The sequence below is a fragment of the Lates calcarifer genome, linkage group LG17 (assembly GCF_001640805.2).
Source record: "Lates calcarifer isolate ASB-BC8 linkage group LG17, TLL_Latcal_v3, whole genome shotgun sequence".
NCBI lineage: Eukaryota > Metazoa > Chordata > Actinopteri > Centropomidae > Lates > Lates calcarifer.
Window position 1 is genome coordinate 25,732,706 of NC_066849.1, and position 21,082 is coordinate 25,753,787.

The 21,082-nt window shown below is 42.1% G+C and overlaps 1 protein-coding gene across 1 annotated transcript in view; it reads right to left on the reverse strand.

Annotated features, from left to right (window-relative positions):
• Positions 1-21,082, reverse strand: part of gmds (GDP-mannose 4,6-dehydratase) — a 153,786-nt gene that overhangs the window by 17,029 nt on the left and 115,675 nt on the right. Inside the window, exons 8-9 of the mRNA XM_018670909.2 lie at positions 19,233-19,351; positions 18,132-18,228 (exon numbers count right to left, since the gene is read on the reverse strand). Coding sequence (XP_018526425.1) covers positions 18,132-18,228; positions 19,233-19,351 — 216 coding nt within the window. The remainder of the gene's footprint in view (positions 1-18,131; positions 18,229-19,232; positions 19,352-21,082) is intronic.

Genomic DNA, 21,082 nt, shown 5'->3' on the forward strand with positions numbered 1-21,082 from the left:
CTGTCAAGCACAAATAAAGGCGAAGTATGGCGGGCAACACAGAAACAGCCAGACTCTCAAACGGTTGGACGGCTGCCTACAGCCTGAAGCAGAACTGGAGACATTGTCTCAGCTTGGCGAGACAGTGCGTTCCTGCCTCGATAATAACCTACTCCACCGTTTGTCACCATCTCTATCAATGCTTCTTTATAATTGTACACCTTCATATCCAGTGTGGCTCCACAATACTGCCATGCCTCTCTGCCTCTCTCCGGGAGCAGTACCGGGTCAGTCTGTGGGTTGGACTGCTGAGGGGCCCAGGGTGGTTCCGCTCTGACGGTAGGAGGAAACTCCTTCAGGAAATACCAAACTGCCAGACACACACACTCAACACACACAATCCACAATCTCTCTTTCTCTTTCTCCTACAAGCGGAATAAAGCACAAACGGCTCGAGTCAGAGAGTCCAGCGGTCCTCTCTCGGTTAGTTTCAGTGCTGTCAGACTGAGCTTCTAACACACACAGACAAAAACTAACCAGCAGAAAACACAGTTCTGTTTGGTGCAGACTAATTTTCTCAGGTATGGCAGTTTGCACGCTAAACCTGTGGTGTTACACAACCCAGAGTTTGGCTGGCGGCCAGGCTTTTTATGGCATCAATTACAGCTAACTTTAACGAGGCAGCTCAGTTAAACAATAAATCACTGTAGAGTCAAGTTTCTGCCCCCAAGAGCCCAACCTCTCCACTCAGACTAGTAAAAGTCGATTGAGTTGTTTCCTACCTGAGTGACAAAATGAGGTATATTAATTAATAATTAAGAAAAGCTGCTGGACTGCAGTCTGATTCTATTTATAACAAAGTTTTGGTCTAAACATCTTGAAACTGCATGTAAACCTACCTCACTTCAACTTCACATTTTCTCATAGTTTCTAATGACAGAAAACAGGATTTCAAGGGGATTACGGACGTTCTGCAGAGTTGGGGAAGACGGAAAGCATCCAGAGAAATAAATCATTCCCCCCTCCCCTGACATTATTCAAATCCTTGTAGGTTACCGATGACGCAAAAAAACCTGGGCTGTTTTGCATGCTTTTTGACCGTTGACATCCGTGACGCTCGGCTCTTCTTCACAATGAGTGTACTGTAGATAAGCTCTCTCTCATTTTCATATTTTCTTGAAATGTTAATAGGCTAAAATAACAAAGGTCAAGAGAGAAAAAATAAACTATTTATACATAGATGAAACCAGGCGAGTGACGGCAGGTTAGAGAACAAAGTCGCAGTGATTTCCATCATGGTATCTTCCCGACGTGACGCCTCTCACTGATTTGATCGACTAAATTCAGATTTGATGATACAACCCTGGTGGAGAAATAATCATGTCAAGCACCATTTGCATTGGATGGCTGAACCTTTCAAGGTAGCTGGTCCGCATTTTCCTACATTTACCACTACAGCTATCAAAACATGTCTGCAAAACCTGACACCAGACCAATCTTAAGCAAAAGAAAACAACATGGAAAACATCTTCTTTTTCTTTTTCATTTAATTTAACAGGTTAAAGGCACAGTCGTCACTGCGAAAGCTACATAGCTAAATAATCTTATAATCTTGTATAAAGACTTAAATTCTAGTTGGAGTTAAGGCAGTAGGAAAGTACTTCAGACAAGCTGAGTGAGCCTAATTTTACGTAATGGAATGTCTTCAGGTTTACAGCCGAGTGCACCTGAGGTAAAGCGCTCAGCTGCCACAGCAGAGACCAGTGCCAGTCGCTGTTCTGGTGACTCCCAGAGATGGTATGAACCTTTGTCTGAGTTACAACCTCCAGGTGAAGTTCCTCACTCAGCAGCAGAAGAATTAACATCATGGTAACTCCCAAATTCAGCTGCTTCGAAAGACAAAATATAGTTTCAAGAACCTCTATGTTCTAAAGTTTCATTGCTTTAAGTTCAGATAGTGTCTGAAGGTGTCTGAGTTTTATGCTCGTTTCAAAAAAAAAAAAATCTTAATTGCTTGGGCTTTTTTCTTCAATATTTGCAAATGTCTGTAGATTACACAATAGTTGGCGCGTTTGTAGAAGGGGACTTTTTGCAGTCCAGCCCTGCCTTACATGAGATCTGCTGTGATTCTGACTGCAGTGTGAAGTGGGTTTTAAAGTGCAAGGTTTGTTCTTGTTTGCCTGAAAATGTGCCTCCGAGTGTGCACTTATGTTTGTGTGTTTTCAAGCTGTGGCTGACCACAGGAAGTTCTAATCAGCAGTGTGGCGTGGCTGCTACCTTCCCTTTCCCCTGGTGACCTCCTCCCCACCCCTTCTCCCTCCACAATAGAGATACCAATATCACATTACCAGCTCTGAGGGTTAGGGGTCAATCCCATTTTTCAGCCCTCTCTGTCCCTTTTTCCCCTTACAGATCCTTTCTCAGGGGTTACAGCCTCCCTGTCATCTAAATTCACATCAGTTCACGCGTGGCGAGGGAGTGGTATCCGTCGGAAACCCTCCGTCTCCTCTCCCACACTCTCTCCCCCCTCCTCCCTCCTGTTTTAGTGTCCCCCTGACAGACAGTTCTCTGATCTCAAGGAGCACTCACACAAAGAACTGGACATGGTTAAAAACACGTTTAAAACACCGCTGTCCTCTCCGTGTCATTGTGCTGGCGTGTCTCTGTTACACCCCGGATTAAGCATTGTATTTGTATTTCAGTGCTGTGGAGGGTCAGGTTACTGGGCTGGTAACTCTGAGCCTGTCATGACGTTCTGCAAAGAAAACCAATCGTTTTACAATAACACTGTGGAGTAGGAAAAGTTATTTCGGGTAAAAGTTAATTAGGCCTTTTTCACTGCAGGTTCCTGACCTGTAACCTGAGTCTTCACATAATCAGAACTTTTAAAATCCTTGGGAGACTTTGCTACTCGGTTTGTTGCATTTCTACATGTCATAAAATGGGACATTTTGAATATACTTTATTTACAAAAAGGCAGAAGCAGGTCTGACCTCATAACCTTCATGTGCTGTAGGTAAGTGAAGAAAGTGGTTGTAGGACAGACAACAACAGAAAAAGTGGCGCTTCAACGTTTGAAAGTAGCTTGAACCTGCATTTAGTATCAGCACCTGAACAGAGGCAACATGTAGCTGCAGGTACAGAAAACAGTGGGAATTAAAGCAGAGGCCTGACAGCAGTTACAAATTACATTTGGTCAAGTTCCTGCAGTGGTAAAGGTCTAAGTATTAGCTGACAGCTCAAACTTTACTGATTGTATGACTAGTACATAAGATGAACAGCTGCTAATGAGAGAGATCAACTCCTCCCAAGAAGATTTCTGTTGAATCATCATTTGAGCTTAAAAGCCTGTTGCATGCTGCAGTAATAGTGAGATTTGACTTTGTAGAAACCTGATAAAACACTGAGCAGTTACAATCAGTTCATATTTTGATTCTGGGTAAATTTTTGTTAAATTGTGTTTACAGTTGCAACAACAAAGTGTTCTGATTTTTCCACAGCTCTGACTCAAGACTCTGATTGGCTTCCACTCTGCAGCAATGATGGCTGAGGCTCATGGGTACTGAAGTATTTATTTCACAGACTATGTTGGAACGATTAAAAAAAACTCACGGCCGTAACATAAACTTACTGAGGAGACTCCACTGAAACAGGACAAGTAGCTCCTCAGCCTAACTACTCCATACATGTGGTTGCTGACGCACGACGGATACGAGTCAAACAGGCCACTTAGTATGATATACTCATGGCTGACAGCAGAGCAATGTCTTAAATCATAGCTTCTATACTAAAGAAAACCGCACCCAAACCTAACTTACGCATGTGGGTGAAGTGTGCTCCCTCTACACTAATCTGCTTTTGATCATGTCGTGGTTCCTCGAGTACATAATCCTTTTTAATTATAGTCTGAGTCTCAATCAAACGTGGAAGCAAGAGCTTAGTGTCACTAAAACTGACAGGTGATCATTTTCTCCCACACAAACATAAGATCCCTACAAATTCAGATGCTTATTGAGAACTAGACTTTGTTAGATTTATAGCCCACGTCCTGCTGTGGGTGTCAGAGCTACATTATAATAAATAATGTAAATGAATACAGAGCAGCGAGGGGGAGAGAACAGCTTTGTTGGTGTACATAAACGCAGAGGAAGTTAGGGACCTGATTGGCCATCATCAGATAAGGAGGCCTATGGAAATGTGAGCACAGAGATGACGAACACACCGCCTGTTGAGGACAGCTGATGTCCTCACATTGTTTATTTATTCACAGAAACAAATGTGAATAAATACAGATTAAATATCATAAGACTAGAGTATACGCAGATACTCAATATTAAAGAACTGGTGACAAAAAAAGTCTGGATTCACCTAAATATCTGTGGAAACTGGCTGACAAGTTGCACTGGACACTGACAAATTTCAGCTGCGAGTGAAAATGTGTGACCACTTCTGCAACCTTGTCTTTTATCGTTCTCTATCATTTTCCATCCAGAGCAGCAGAGAGAGCCTGGCTGTCAGCGATCTTTCCAGACAGCAGAATTCCAGGTAAGGGAAAAGTGAATGGCTTCACTGTGAACCATCTTGGAAAAAGGACACCCGATTCCTCCCTAATATACGGAAACCTTTTAATTTAATGCTAATATTTCATGCTTCCTTTGTGTGAAAGTACCGAGGGCCTCTGCCAAACATCCAAGCTCAGCGCTGATAGCCCGTTTCGTGTGTCAACTGCCATAAATTCAACCGGCGGAGCTCGACAAAGCTTGTTCGATGGATAAATCACGCTGCTCATAAAAGCCATTTGCTTCTTTATGTCTGTCTGGTGTTCAAACATTCACCTCAATCCATCAACGAGGCAAACTGCTGTCAGAACACTAAGGCCTCTCCTTACCTCGCATATACCCTTATCACTGGCTTCTACTGAGAGGAATCTGAGGAATCCTGGAGCTCAGTCTGTTCGCCAACACCCAACACAACGGGGTGAAACACAGACACACGCTGCTTTTAAAACACTGACTAATTTCTGACACATAAATTGTAAATTGATCACAGATGCTGGAGGTAACTACTGCCACTGCCACTCAAATGCGGAATAAAACGCTGTGTGAATCTGAGCGTCGGGATGATGTTTGCTCGATAATAAAGTCATAAACTGGCTCACGGCCGACCGCCACCGCTTCTTGTTTTAAGACCTATAGTGCAGTATAGGAGCTCCACCCAGTGAAATAGGCTTAGTTTGCTGCCTCAGCACTTCTCCATCCAAACAGCTGCGGTTCAGTTAGAGGTCTCACTGCCTCGGCCCCGAGATGAAGCACCTCAGAGAGCCAGCAGTCCTAACCGGCCCCCTGGCTTCCACCGCCGGCCTCTGACTGACACCACTACACTGCCAGAGACATAAAGCAGGATAATAATAGCTGCTCATTCCTCCCTATCCCTACTGAGCAGACAGGCCCGCATTATCCAAAACCATATTTAACTGAATGATAACTGACAAATGAAGGTGAATACCTCAGCGTACAGCCTCAGATCTATGAGTCCAGTTCAACATATTTAGTGGGTCACTATCTTGGCAGGTCCTTGACTCTGCCTGATGAATTTTGTGACAGGCTTGAAATAAAAGTGAAAGAGTCCCTAAAAAGGAAAATTCCATTTTATTCATGAGCATGGTGTTATTTTTGTGGTTTTGTCCATCTTTCCGTCTGGTTATGAAAATACTGTACTTAATCACTTGCTAGAAACAGCTGTAGCAGTGAGTGCATAGGGCACTAAAATGTCCATTTTAACTGGGCGATCACCTCCTGAGCTATCAGGCAACTTTAAAATGAATAACCTAGAAATCATCAGCAGGATGTTTCAGTAAAATGCTCCTGATCAGCTGGCAACACCAGAGGGGTGTTTTGTTTTCAGTTATATTACAATCATTATTAAACTCAAACATCTAGAATATACACTGCCCTCTGATAGTCGACCAAACTTTAGTTGATAAGTTTAAGATGGTCACAGTAAAAAAAAAAATTCACAGGAAGTGGCAATTATTAAACTACAAATGTTGGAGAAGTGATCCAAAGTGGGATCATTTCGAGAGAGTAAGAAGGTGAGATACAAACATTCATCATCATTCCTTGACCTCGAACATGGTTTACCATTTGAAACATGTGGTAGCCAACATTAGCTACTTAGCCTGCCCGCCCGACACATTCAGAATCATTACCACTTTTACTGGTTCATAGGTACTCATTAACAGGCGGTTCGCTTCGTGCACATGCTTGTAAAATGTATATTTTAAAGGCTCATTATTACAGTTTATTTCTCTGTGATGTAGGTGTTGCTTATAACATTCTTTCTAAATCCTGATGCCGCTCAAAAATCTATACCTAAATAATTTAATTAATATTATGAGCATGCAGCTATATGAGTAATGGCTTGAGCTAACGACTGCTAGTCGATTTGGCTGGGGGGAACCCCTGCCACAGACGATAACAGAGCTGTAACAGTCTGCTGTGATGTAAAACTGTGTGCATGCACGACCAAGGCAAATACAGAAGGTCAAAGTTGAGCCATTAAAGTTAATGCAAAGCAATGCATGTTTATGAGGGACAGACTGGGATAATTTTAACTTTCACCTTTACTTTCACATGTGCTAAAAACCAGTTAATATAACTGGATTGAACTGGACTGGACTCACATCACAAATCTTTTTGATTTTACTACAGCTTGAATTTTCCAAGTTGAATCGGATTCATTAGTTTAAACTGCTCTGAATAAAAGATCTGCATCCTATCCATAGCTCAGCAGGACAATCGTTCTTTCTCATGGCTCTTGACAACTTTGTCAGTGATCACTCACATCACTACAGGAAACAGAGCCAGAGTCTGGTCTGGTCTTGGAGTTATATAGGCGAGTCTCTCAGAGCAGCAGAGTGAGCAGAAATAAGGGAGAGTGTGCTGCATCATTAGACTCCTTTCTACAGGTTTTCAATCACTCATCTCCCTATTTTTATTACAGTCAGGTTGTTTTGAGACAAGATAGATCTGTAAAAGTTTATTGCCTGTGTTGCCTCTGTTGACAAACGGTGCATCCACGGACATTTGATTCAAACTAGAGGCTCCTCAACTAACCTACTACTCGCTGAATTTTCAGGAGAAGCTTGAGTGTTTGTCATTGTAGAGTGCTGTCAAGTAGCGTTGCTGTGTCACTGTATTTTTATAATGAACCTGCTGGTTAAAATGCTACAAAACCCCCAAAGGACCAACAGCCACAAGAATGAAAACAGGACCCACATTGTACAAGAACTGAATTTTCCTTTAAGTAGTAGAATATAAAACAGCTGATGGGTTGAGGAGCCTCTTGTGCTTTGAAAAACCTCTGAAATGGACGCCTAAAGAGAATTCCAACCTAATACTGGGAAACTCTGAAATAGCCACCATATTTCAGGCTTCATTAAGTAGCAGATATTACGCAGTTATACTGTTAAAATCTTCTCTGGGGCACAGGGACAGAAATGCATGAGTAACTGCCTGCCAGGAGCCATTATGTCAGCAGCACACATGTCTGTGGGGCCATACCTGTTTTTCTCATTGTTAGGATGAAGAATTCGCTCCATAGCGGGATCTGACACTGTGGTTTCTGCAATCTTACTGCCTCTCACTGTGTCTGTGCACGAGTTGTCTATCACTAGTGTTATTGTTTACCAGAAAGCTCGGAAGGTAAAAGCAGTAATGGGTGTGGATTCAAGGTGGGGTCAAGAGGAAAGGTTATACTGTATCAGCGGAGTGTTGACAGTAACTTAAACAGAGCTTGTCTCGTTTCTTTTCCAATCAGAGAAACTGCAATACTCATTCTGTGTGTGGAGACAGTGCTACAAGGATCCTGGGAGTGGATTTATGAAGTCTGGACCGCCTGCACGGAGTAAAATAAAACCCAACACCAGCTCTGCTTCTGCAGCGACGCCTGAGAACAAAAGTTTCTCGTGTCCACTGCTACATAAGACACCATGCTGACTCTAAAGGTGTCAGTATGCTTCAACATCTCTCTCAGGCTCTCTTGCTGTTTTCCTCACGTCACTACATCTGTCGTCCTTCAGGTGTGCAAACGAGTGGAACAGTATGAATGAATGCCTTTGAAGGTTTTCACCCCACCTTCCAGTGAGAGAATCCTTTGCCCTCAGACGAAGACAACACCTTGGACAACACCTTGTGCAAAATAGCTCATCTTGAGCACGCCCTTACCTTAAGGTTCCTGGTTGTTGTGGTGTTTTTTTCTTTTGTTTGCTTTATTACTGTCGATGAAATATGTAGTTTATCTTTCATTTGGTCTAGATTAGTGTCTTAAAATCCTATATTTAACTCACTCAACCTTAATTTTGATCAGTACATTTTTGTGATTGCATCTTGCCTTTGTCACGTTATCACAATGCCAAAATCTGTCTGCAGACATAGATGCACTTGCCAAAGTACCACCTTAGAGGTAGTTCCTGCTACAGGAGGTGTCTCCAGGACCACATTCTGCCATGATGACACACACACACACACACACACACAAAGGCTAACAAGGTGAAACGACACCAGCAACGCTGTTGTGACTGGTAAACAGTGAAATATTTTAGATGCATGCTGTTCCTCTGACTCAGCTGACTTATTCAAACATTATTGAGCAATGCATTGCATAATGTTATAGCTGTAAGATATTAAGAGAAAATAGGTAATAAGACAAAACTGGTATCTTAGTTTAAAAAACTGAATGGAGGGTTGTTTTTCTGGAATTAAGTTTGACATATATTGTACGTGCAGAGGTTCAACCTGGTACCACCAAGCAGACTAACTAAATAACTAAATATATCATCAGTGTTTAACTCTTGAACTCTGATTTTCCCCCTTGAGTCTGCTTCTTAAGTAGCCCTCAAAAAAGTTATTTTCCACATTCTATGACAACATCACATATATATTATGTCTCTGCTTGTTGTTCTAACACTTCATTGAAACTATATGATGCTTACCCTGAGTGAATTATTCAAACCACCATGTTTTCATGGCTCCACCATAACATCAGATGGAAATTTTCAAGCTGTCTTGTCATTTTAAACACATTTTCCCACAGTTTTGTTTGACATGTTTTATATCTCTCGAGTCCACGGGACCTTGACTAGAAGTTAATATGGAGTTTTGTGGGTTTGAACAATGCTGGGCTGCACAACATGTGTTTGTAACAATGACCCTGGTTAGGGTTAAAGAAAAAATGCGCTCAAAGAAGTAATATAGACTGCATTTATTGGCCTGTTGTTGTTTGATTGTATGTTTATCTTGGATTAAAGATATTTTAACCTCAGCATCAATTAAGGTTTGAAATCAGAAACCACTGACTATGTGAATTCTAAGTGCCACAAAAGGGGTCTTAGTATCTGTTCCCCAGTTCCAGACAGCAAGAGCTTGATTCCATAACTTTTTTTTTTTCTTTTTGCACTGAAATTCTGCGATTATACAAGAAGAAAGCCACTGTTTTAACAAGAGGACATACACAGTAAAATCAATGCACAGATACTACTTCATCTGTAAACAGCATCGTGCATAATGAAGGCCCCAGTGAGAGATTCTTTTATTCTTTTATTACACAATAGTTTTCAAGTTCAGCCTGTACGACCTTGATCAGTTGCACATTCATAAAAGTCAGGACCTGAGAAAACTTGTGCTGAAACAAATTAAAAATCTATTAACAAACATCAGAGCCTCAGGTCAGAGTATGTGTCTTCACTGAAGGCTGGATGACAAAAATCTTATTGTTGAGTTTCCTACTAAGAAAGAAAGTAGTAAAGCCAAGTCTATTTAATTTATAAAGACAAAATCGCATATCACAAAGAGTTTACAATCCACCCTGAGACTCTATGACAAGGTAAAGAAAGAATGAAACACCAGGAACAGAGGAGGGATCTCTTTTCCAAGACAAACAGACATCCAACAGATGGCATGTGTACAGAGTAGGCTAAAACAACAACTGTAAAACTGCAATATAGATAAAAAGAACGACAACATTATGTAGGTACATGATGTAGGAACATGACAGCTGTTATTTTCTTTGGTATTAATAGCAGCAAGTGATGAGCTGAGACAATGAGCATAATGCTGCTTAAAGTATTCATAATGGTATTTTTAGTGTTCATACGTCTGTTGTTTTTGCGTATGTGATACAGTTCTAGATGCCAGACAGCACACAGTCAGTGCACGTTAACAAGACTGGAGTGATGCATGCTGCTTGTTACTTTAACATCACTGTATGACACTTTTTGTGCACATGCATGTCAAGGCTCAGAGTCTTGTATCCGCTAGGTGATGGCTCTAATTGAGGTTTTACAACCCAGTGCTTACAAACTAGATTTCTAGCTAGCTAGCAGGTGATGTTCCTGCGTCCGCCTTTGTTCACCTCAGGCCCCGTCTGTGGGAGCAATCAAAGGGCGCTCTGTGAGACTCATGAGATCACTAACTGAAGTAGTGGAGGCAGGTCACAACACTTCATCACAAAGCCGCAAGGAATGCATTCAATATCACATACTGATGATATCTAATTGTGTCAGAGTATCTAAGAGTAGAAATGTGCTTTAAGTCCAATAAAGCTTGACAATGCAAAACATTATTTAGTAACTGGATCAGTCAGGTGTGTCTTTGTCACGATGATGACCTCAGCAGGTGGGCTGACTCTGGCCAGTCATTCGAGGTTACAACAACACCCACTGTTTTTATTCTCCTGTATCACTGGAGCCTTTGTCTGGGCTCCTTATCCAATGACGACAGGACGGATGACGTATGAGAATATGCGGCCGAGTGTGTTTCTGGCGAATTCGTTACGCGCGCCTCACTGCTGGTATGACAGCCATCCAGTGCAAGACGGAAGCTCAAAACTGAGACTTTGCACACACACTCATGGTTAGGCAGTTGACAGATACCGAGGTGTGGTGTGTCAACAGGGTTATTTTTAGGGGTTGATGTGGGAGCTTTTGATTCATACCTGCAGTTTGGATACAAAAAAACAGGCAGAGCAACTACTTTGTCAAAATCTCACAGGTGTTAATGCAACCCACATTCTGCCACGTATCATTTCATACCACGTTCTGCCATGCTGTAACAGCTCTTTCATTTTTGCATTTGCTCTAGGGCTGTTTGTAGAAATGTGAAAGTCAGAACACTTGCGGCCAATAAATAATAAACAACGGCACAACTAAGAGGCTATAATAAGATCTGATGCAGCGGCAAGATGTTGCACGGGGTCAGAGAGAAGATAAGAGTAGGATTTATTTAATCACTGTTAGTGTTGTTCCTCTCTTGCATGAACACAAAGATAAATCTCAACCTGGAATGACAAACTATGTCTTTTGTGGGTCTGTTTACGTGTACACAGCAGCACACACTCAACACTGACTCACACAGGCCTGTGCAACAGCAACGGTGGTATGTAGCACTCCTGTTTTTCACACTTGTTTGTACCGCACAAGAATAAACTTGCACGTTTAAAACAAAAGGATAATCGGTCATGTATTGACAGCACATGACTGCACTGCAGGGAATGCTGGTACGTGACTCTAACAAAGCCTAATTTACATTTGTACTTCTTGATACATGGGAACCTGAGGTGATGATTCCTCACTGTCAATCAAAACGCACCACAGAGATAAATAGCCTCCCAATCATGCCAATGTGAACCACAGTGATGTGAGTGCGATGATCATGAAGGGGTGTGCTAAAATTATTAGTTGATTAATTGACTGGTGGAAAATTAAGCAACAACAATTCTGACAATCGATTCATCTTTGGAGTCATTTATCAAGCCAAAATTTCAAACATTCATGGGGCTTCTGATATTTCAAGATGTGCTGCATTTTTCTAATCTGAATAATTATTTTTTATTATAAAATTTGAATATCTTTAGAGTTTTTTGGACAGCTGGACACATGAAACTTGGGACCGTGGGAACTTATAATGTGCATTTCCTACTATTTTCAAATATATTTTTAACTCTAAAATTATCTGATTAATTAAAAGCATTACTGATGGGAAAAGATTAAATAAAAATAAACAGTTCCTACTTGCAACTCTAGCAGAGGTGCCTCTGGCTAGCCCGCCTTACAGCTGCCAAAGGACTGATAGCTCGTCGATGGAAATCTCTCCAATCTGTCATTATACAAAGATGATTTCTAGATCTTATCGATAAAGACAGCAAGGAACACTGGGGAGCTACTATACACCATGCTAAACCTCAAAATATTTCATGCTGGGAGCATTACCACAGAATTCACATTATAGATCAACGTGCTCGTCAGTACTATTCCTTGTGTTTTGTGGATGATACTTGGGTTAATGTACATCTATCGGAGGGCTCAATGAAGTTATAACCCAATTACTGTTTTGTTTTACAATTCGAATAAAATCAGTCGCAAATAACAGCTGATGGACAGATGATTGCTGTTTTAGATTCTGGTCTCAACAACAGAGTGAGTGGGTGGCAGGTGAGAAAGAGGGCAACTGTCTGTCTTTAAAAAAAGAGGGATAATCTCGCCTGGAAGGACATTCCCCCGCTGCTGTCCAGTTCCTGTTGCATCACTGTGATTGAGACAGAGAAGTGAGTGCAAAAGGGTGTGCTGAGAAAATGACAGTGGAGGAGTTATGCGAACACCAGTGGGATAGAGAGAGGGATAGAGAGAGAGAGAGATAAAGACCGATTGAGAGACAACTTCCCATTTATCACCACTCCTCCTTCTCCTCTGCATGAGAGGTTGGACAAAAACCACAAAGCTGTCACTCAACTTGCATCAGTTTATACCCTCCAGTGACACATGAACTTGGAAGTATGACAGCCGGGCTGCATTAGCTCAGACACGCACAAGTGTGTACACGCATGCAGACACACACACACACACAATTGTGTCGTGCACAGACACACACACAATCACCATGGTCCAAAACTAGGTCTACATCAACAATCAGTGCTTCCAATGCTAACTGAGACAAAGTGGGACCTTCAATAAATATTTCAAGTTGAAATTTAAATGAGGGAAAGAGGAGAAACTGCACAAAACCCCCCTCATCAATTATCAGTCATATGACACATGTTGTTGGGTAACTCTCCAATGCATTGAACTTGCACTTTACCTCTATTTCATATATCTGAGGCCAAATCAAACAACTAAACTGGATACATTTCTAATTTCTGAAAATCAGAATACTAACATCAAAACTTATTGTTTAGAACATTTGTAAGATGTCATGTGGTGGCGTCATGTTTTCTGAAACTGAAATTTTTCATGCAAAATCTGTGTTACAAACTCTAGCTATGAAGTGTGAAAGGGGGATCCAACAAAATATGCAAAAAAAGTTTCATTATTGTAAAGTTTTGAGGGGCACCACCTCTGTGTCCTGAAACAACAGGAGGATAGTTACTGTGATTTGACCCTCTGATCTGGGCAACTTACCAACACAGTCGATGTTAGCAGCAGCAATCAAACAAGCAGGAAATTAAGGTTCTTAAAGCAGCAAAATATGATGATCTTTGACACCAAGAGCATTGCAGCTTGAAACTACAGGAGCTTAACTGAAAAGAAACACGATGAACAGAACATTGACTGGCACAAGTGACTCACCATGGTCTCGGCGTGTGTTACGTTAATCAAAGAATGACTTTCAAGAAGAGAGGAGGGTGGTGGAGGAGTTTTAAGGTGAATCTGAAGGCACATTAACCATCACATAGACGTGTATAGGGTAAGGTTTAAGATATAGTTAATACAGTGACAGTATAGTGTTACTGAGGAAAGTTGAGGGCGGGTGCAGTTGACTCAATTTTGTCTGAGGGGAGGCTCACAATGTCAGACTTTGAAAATCCCTGTCCTGTATCAGAAAGTGCAGGATTGAACATTTTTGGTGTCTGACCCACACTACAGTAAAATTCAGGCCATCTTAGCCTCTGTTGCAATAATTGTGATCCTTCTTTTTTAGATCTAACTCTCCTAGGTCCCCAAGCAGCATGGTGCAATATTAAATTACAGTTGTACCCTTGTAGTTTCTGTACTTTTCTTGTCTCTGGAGTGACACTAAAATGCATGACATTTTTGAAAAAGCTTCAAGGCATTGTCCATTTTTATCGTCACTTGGATGCATACTTGACTTCCCAAGTCAAAAATACAACCTCAAGAGTTCTATTTGAAGACAGCAAAAACACACCACACATACTAAGCACCAGATTACTCCACATTGTTCATCTATTATAGTGTACTAATTCACACACCTATTTTTCCTCCACCTGTGCTCTTCCATTCTCTGTTCATTCTGACATCTGTGTAGCTCCCTTCATTAATCATGTGCTTTAAATAAAGGAGGATCTCAAACACAGTCAGGTATCGGCTCCAGCCTTGTAAATCCCTCAATGTCTTAACAAAACTGTGAGAACCAGACAGAGAAAACCATCTGATGGCAGCAGAAACCTCCAAAGCCATGATACTATATCACCTGGCAACCAAAATTAATCATAACCATTAGAGCATGATACACAGAGACACACCTTAGAGAGGGCTCAGGCAGAGGCCGCTCACCCAAGCCAAACCTCAGTGCTGGCAGAAACCCATAGGCTGACAAGTGTGACTGACAGCTCTGCAAAGCCAATACAATGGAAACAAACAGCAGCCATGACAGTTGGTGCAGTTTGAAACTAACCTGCAGCTTAATTCAAAACAACCGTGACAGCTTCAAACCGCACGTCTTTCTCTTTCACATGTGACTATCTGTGGAAAATGGTGGTAGCTTTATTTTTTTCTTTTTAACCAGCATGTTTCACAACCGGTAAACAGCTTCCAAGACCACAGACAAACTCGCCGTCAGCTCTGCAGCCTCGAGGCGTCCTATCCCAAACAAACACAGACAAGTGCACACAAAAGACACACACACACACACTTGCACCACATGTGGAGCACACCTGCATATTTAACCCCCTCACACCCCTCCCCGGTTGCTCGCTCCTGTCCCAAGGGGCTGGGGAGATAAATGAGCTCATGTCAGACACACACACTGACAGGGATAATGATGAATTACATATATATTAGCACACAGCCCGAGGACACACTCCTCTCATGTACAGCCACACACACACACACATTTTGCACACAGGCCCCACACGGATCTAAATTTTCTTGCACCTAAATAGCAAACATGACACTGAAAGAGTCTGAGTCAGCTGAATCCTTAATGCACACTCACACACACACACACACATTCGATGACAGGTATTTCCACTTGAGGAGAGGTACAATGCTGAGCTGTGAGCCCAGTGTCAGTCACTTCCTGTCTGAAGAGGTCAGAGGTTAAACACTCTTCAGTCTCTTTAAGCCCTACCATAGAAATAAAGAGATAGTGAGACAGAGCAGAGAAATCGCTGCTGTAAATGAACCGTTTTCCTCTCATTATCCCTGTGACTTTTACCCTCTGCTCCATTTGAGCTACAACCGGTTGATTGTCGGTAATGTATTCTGAAGTAGTGGTTCCAGGTTCAGATTTTGTACTTTTCTCTGTTTTATATCAAGATAAATCAAATATATTTGGATTTTGGACTGTGAACTCTGGACTCTGAAAAAACAAAACATCTGAAGTCATCACCAAGGGCTTTTGGGACTTGAGAAATGCCTTTTGCTCTATATTATGCCATAAGAAAAAAAGACAAACACATCATTGACATTAAATAATCATCAACAGGTTGTCTTTGATTTATTGGCTTCCTGTTCATGTCCATATTCAGGCCAAATCGACAAACAAAGCCAGATCACAATCTGAAATTAAAGGAAAGAAGAAGTAATATGTTGGAGTGTGATCTCTGGTTTGGGTGTTCGGGTTTGGAAATTTGGTTGGGGCAGTGATTCATTCCCACACATGAATGTGGCTCAAAACAGATCTGAAAACCTATTCTGTTTTCCAGTTTACAGCTTCATGATAAATATTTAGATCTGTGCCACATGTGGACCGAAGAATTAGGTCAGACACAGCAAACCAGGCAGGTGTAAACAGAGACAATTGTGTGTATAAACTACATCTGTCAGTTTTGACTGATTCTCTGCAGGAAAAGTCAGTCCTCTGAGATCTTAGATCTTATGTCTCATAACGCACAACACCTTTATGCTAATGTGGCCTCACGTACGCATTCAACTTGTCATCAGTCTGCAGTAGCCATAGTATTGTTTGTACGTATCGTAGCACGGGTCATCAACAGTTTCCTTTCTGCGCACTGGTTCTTGTGTTTAAAAAGTGGGTCCCTGCAGCAATGTGTTCATACTACTCCAGTGATAGATGGGTGGCAGTAATGTGCAGAAATGCACCAGCAAAAGCAGAGAAGAAGATGACTGCTAGCAAGCAAACGTTTGAGAAAAAATGTGTTACACCTCATGGAACACATACAAGGAGTTTTTAGAAAAAGAATACCCGTGTAAAAAATGCAGCTTCTACCACTATTTACTTACCAGTGTAGCTGCAACAGGTTGTTATGACTCGAGTGTTTGTGGAGTTGGAGAACAATAACATTAAAAGGTGTTTCTATCATTTTTGTCCACCTCACTTTTTGTTGTTCTTTGGTCTCGAAACTCGTTGAAGCTGTCTGCATAAACATCATGTGTGAGTGGATGTTTATCCGCAGTCACTTGAAACAGACACAGTGAGTTGTCTGATATTTGCATGCACTACATTCCACACTCATCACGCATCAACACATTAGGTACACTAGGTATCAGCACAGCAGGAGATATTGTCTGTTTGCTGATGAATTGCAAAAGCGCCTCTGAAAAGATACCTAACTGTTTCTTTGCTGACAGCTCAGCGGTGGCTGACTCTCCGGACTAGTTTTCAGTGTTAGGATTCAGGGTTAGGACCTTGAATGAATGAGCCAACATGCACTAAGAATACTGGCCCAGGTGTGTGACCGATGCTTCCATCACCTCAGCAGTCAGTCAGCAGGGCCTCCTCGCTAATCCTCCACCATCACTCAACTGGATCTCAGCTCTAATCTTGCCAGGCCGAAAGCTCAGCAGAGGGGTGCTCCTGGCTTTAAACTGAAAACCTGACAGCTAATCTCGGCCACAACACCCCGGGGTAACCCTACACCCTCCATGGAGAGCAGCCACAATGCCCCTGGGGCACAGCGATGAGAGAAAGACCTCCCAAACGTCAAAGACACTTCACACCTAGAGAGAGATGGAGGGGTAATACACTGGCTCATTTTTTTGATTTGGATGCTCGCAACTGTAACACACAGGTAGTCATGTCCACTCTTGTCCCTGTGATGAAAACTGACACAGATGTCTGTGTCTAGTCTGTTCTATCAAATCATCCTTTCACTCAGCAAATGTCCCTTCACCACCAGAGTTACTGGCTCCAGCCCACACCCTCACTATTAAATACAACTCGTCACAGTTGCTTGCCAGAATATGAGCACCCATTCAGTACCAACCGGCAGGATGCAGCCTACATTACTTAAAGAGGCAAACTGGCCTGATTCCAACTGTTTCCATACAATAAGCAGCCTGAGGCTGTCAACTGGAGCCGATAAGTGTACGGTCTCAAACACAATGACCGGCAATCAGATACATGAAGAAAAAACATGTTATATTCATGTTAAGGTCAGGTATATAGAACAGGAAATATGCACCGTGCTTTGTCATGAATTGTTTGGAACTATATGAATTACATGTTACAGTGAACCGACTTCTGCCAGATAAACTGCACAGCAAGCAAGAAATTAGAAATAAATGGAAGCAAATGCTCCTGGAGAAATGGCTGCTAATAATGCAATGTTTAACCAAACCATAAACTACCAGTATGGTATGATAAATGATCATATATTAGCTTGGGCTGTAGTTAATAGGGAAAAAGGCATCTGTTTCTTATAAATCTCATAATATACAAATGATAAGTGTGAAGATCTTTTTAGTTAAGTTGACTCAAGGTAATATCAGAAAAACATTAAAGGTCATTTTGGCCTTTATTTGATTAAATGACGGGAGTGAAAAGGGGTTGATGGATACCAGGGCATTATGTGGTTATATTATGTTATTACAAAATAATCTCTTAAAGGTTTGGTGATTAACGGAGGGAAGGGAAAAGGTAGATAACATGTACACAAACAAAGGGAGAACCCTGACTTACCACTTCAGTGGGGCGGAAGTATTTGGGGTCCACCTTCACATGTACCACTCCTGTCTCCTGGCAGCGACCAACCTCATTCTCATCTTTTCCCTCCCACCTGGAAAACATTCAAAAAAAAATCTTAACCAGAGAGAACATTTTCCCACAGCTGTTCAAAGATTCAGCTGTGAGTCGCTCTGTCTCCCTGATTATTTCTTGTGCAGTTTGTTTCTTTAACGTCTCGTGCAGACAAAACATGTCACCTCCGAACAGTCACACACACCTTCACCAACATGTCCGTGTCTTCTAGGACATGAGAGGGAGGTGAATGAGAGGTGAGATGGAGGCGGAGGGGCTGAGATGTGGCACCGAATGAGTGGCAGAAGTTGTCGAAAATATATGTGTAATGTATGTAATGTTTAATATAAATGACGAAAAGTAATCTCAGGTTTCTCACAGGCTGCATCAGTGATGGATTTTAAAACTCTGACTTCTCACTACAGTCCATGCAAATTTGGAAATTCCCTAACACATGTTCTTTCATCATTTATTGGACTGAATACAGAATTCTGCTGCAAGCACCAAAGAACAGTTAAGAAAGTTGAAATTTAGGACTTGGTCAGATGAGTTTTTGCACCTCACTGCTACAGAATAAAATCCCAAATTTTGTTTTGTTAGACTAATTTGAACTGATCAGAATTAAGAGGCACATTCATTACAAGAGAAATGCCACTGTCTGACCCTGCTGTCATGACTTATTTTCATACAAAGAAGCAGTCTGACTCACTGGATGTAGACTGTGGGTATGAGGCTGCCATTGGGCGCCCATTTCAGGCGGTATTCTGCTCTCCTCCACTTCCTGCCTGTTACCATTTCCAAAATCCCCTTCACTACAGCTAACCTCAGAGCTAGCAACCTACACAATGAAAATGGGAAGTTCTGACAAAGATTTGGACCATGTACTCACACAGTCCACATATGTTGTGTGGCCATTTTAATGACAATGATCGCCTCCTCATGTGTAAGGGAGAAATATTTCAAGGACTTCTCATCTAAACATGAAACATTGACAAAACATTTATGGAAATGTACATATCTGAAAGAGTGTGCGAGCGTACTCACACAACAGTCTTCCCCACATGTTTGAAGGCCTTCTCTACAAACTCCCTCACGCTGTGCACCTCCCCCGTCGCTATGACGAAATCCTCTGGCTCCTCCTGTTGCAGCATCAGCCACATCGCCTGAAAGAGACAGACACAGAGACAGAGAGGTTAAACCACTGAGAGATCATAAAGACAGCTTGGCGCTTCACGCTGGACACTGCCCAACTCGATCCTGATAGACAGGAAGTGAACCTGTGACCTTTGAGCGGGGCATTCGCCGGTACCTCTGTCCTGACGTCACCACTAGGGGCTCAGGGGACGCATACTGTGGGAAAGGAGGACAGATCACTCCCACAGGCCCAGTGTGCTACTGGCACACACAAAATTGCACACGTGGCCACGAATGCACATGCACATGTGCACGCAAACAGATTTGCTGACACTGTCCAACAGTGTGAAACGACGCAGTAAGACAGACAAGAAGTTAACAGCAAAATTAAAGGGATGTCAAACTTTAAGGAAATAAAACTACATCCTGCACCATCCTGACTTGTGTTCAGTGTTTCTGACTACACAGCGTAGGCAGCATTATTATTAGCCTATATACCCCAAAGAAAACTGTCCCTTACTGGACCCAGTACTATATTAAACAGCCAGCGAGGGCGTCTGTGCGTGGTCCCATAATATTTATGGTGACCCAGAGCCAGCAGGGTCAGAGCTGCTGACCCCTGGCACGTCCAGCCTGATTAGAAGAGACTCGCCAGGGACACGAAGACAGACAGACAGATGGACAGAGGACGGCTGCACATGTACTGAGAGATGAAATGAACGAGGAGGACAGAGACAAAATGACCAAGAAGGACTACTTTCAGTTTCTGGCCTTTACAGAAGTTCAGGTGTTTTTTAAAGTTGGGGATATTTTAGATTTTAGATTTCAGTTCTAACAGCCTTTTTTGTTGTATGGAAAACTACAGGGCACTAGTTCTGTTCCCTCTTATTGTAAACACTGTACCTGTGCACAGACATGTCCAACACAAGCCAGGTAGCAGTGGCTGACCCTGGTGGCATCAGTAGTATAAGTATAACCCCACACATATGTCCACAGCCACACACAGTTTAAAAACTCTTAAGTTCTCCACAGCAGAGCAGAGCTGCAAGCCAGACAGGACAGCAGGAAGGTGGAGAGTTGGCTTCCTCCGTCTCTATCAGGTGACTTAAACATTCTGCCTGTCTCGCTCTCCGAGGAGCACATCAGCACAGTTTATTTGCTCTACTTGGATTTGTATTGAATGGAGTTTTGTCTGTGTGTGTGTGTTTCTGTGTGTCTATGTGTTCCATCCAGCCACATCAGTATGTTTTATGTGGTAAAGTTGGACAAAGCAGAAACTGGCTGTCTCACTCTGCACATTTTGCAGATCCCTCTGCAATAGTACTCATAGGTGTGTATTTTGCAGACACACACACACACACACACACACACACACAGGAAAAAAGCCTAAAAGCCTAAATCCCCAGTAGTTGCTCCTACAAGCTTAAAAGTTCATCACATCCCAAAAACAAAAGCATGTGATGGAAACGTTGGAGCATAAATGTGCTCAGACCATTAGATTACACAAGTTTTTGCCATATGGTGGTGCAAGAGGAAATGTCAGGGTTTCAGTAAAATATTAGGATAAATGCTTGGAGTAGAAGAGCACTGAATATCCACAGCTAACTTAGTGCAAATCTCTTTCTGAGACACAGTGTTGGTCAAGGGGGAAATCTTTACCAGCCAGACCAGAGAGAAGGTCAGAAGGTCAAGAAAATTTATAGGAATCTGTGTCCAAAATGGAAAAGTACTGGAAGAGTATTTTTATTGTATTTATACAT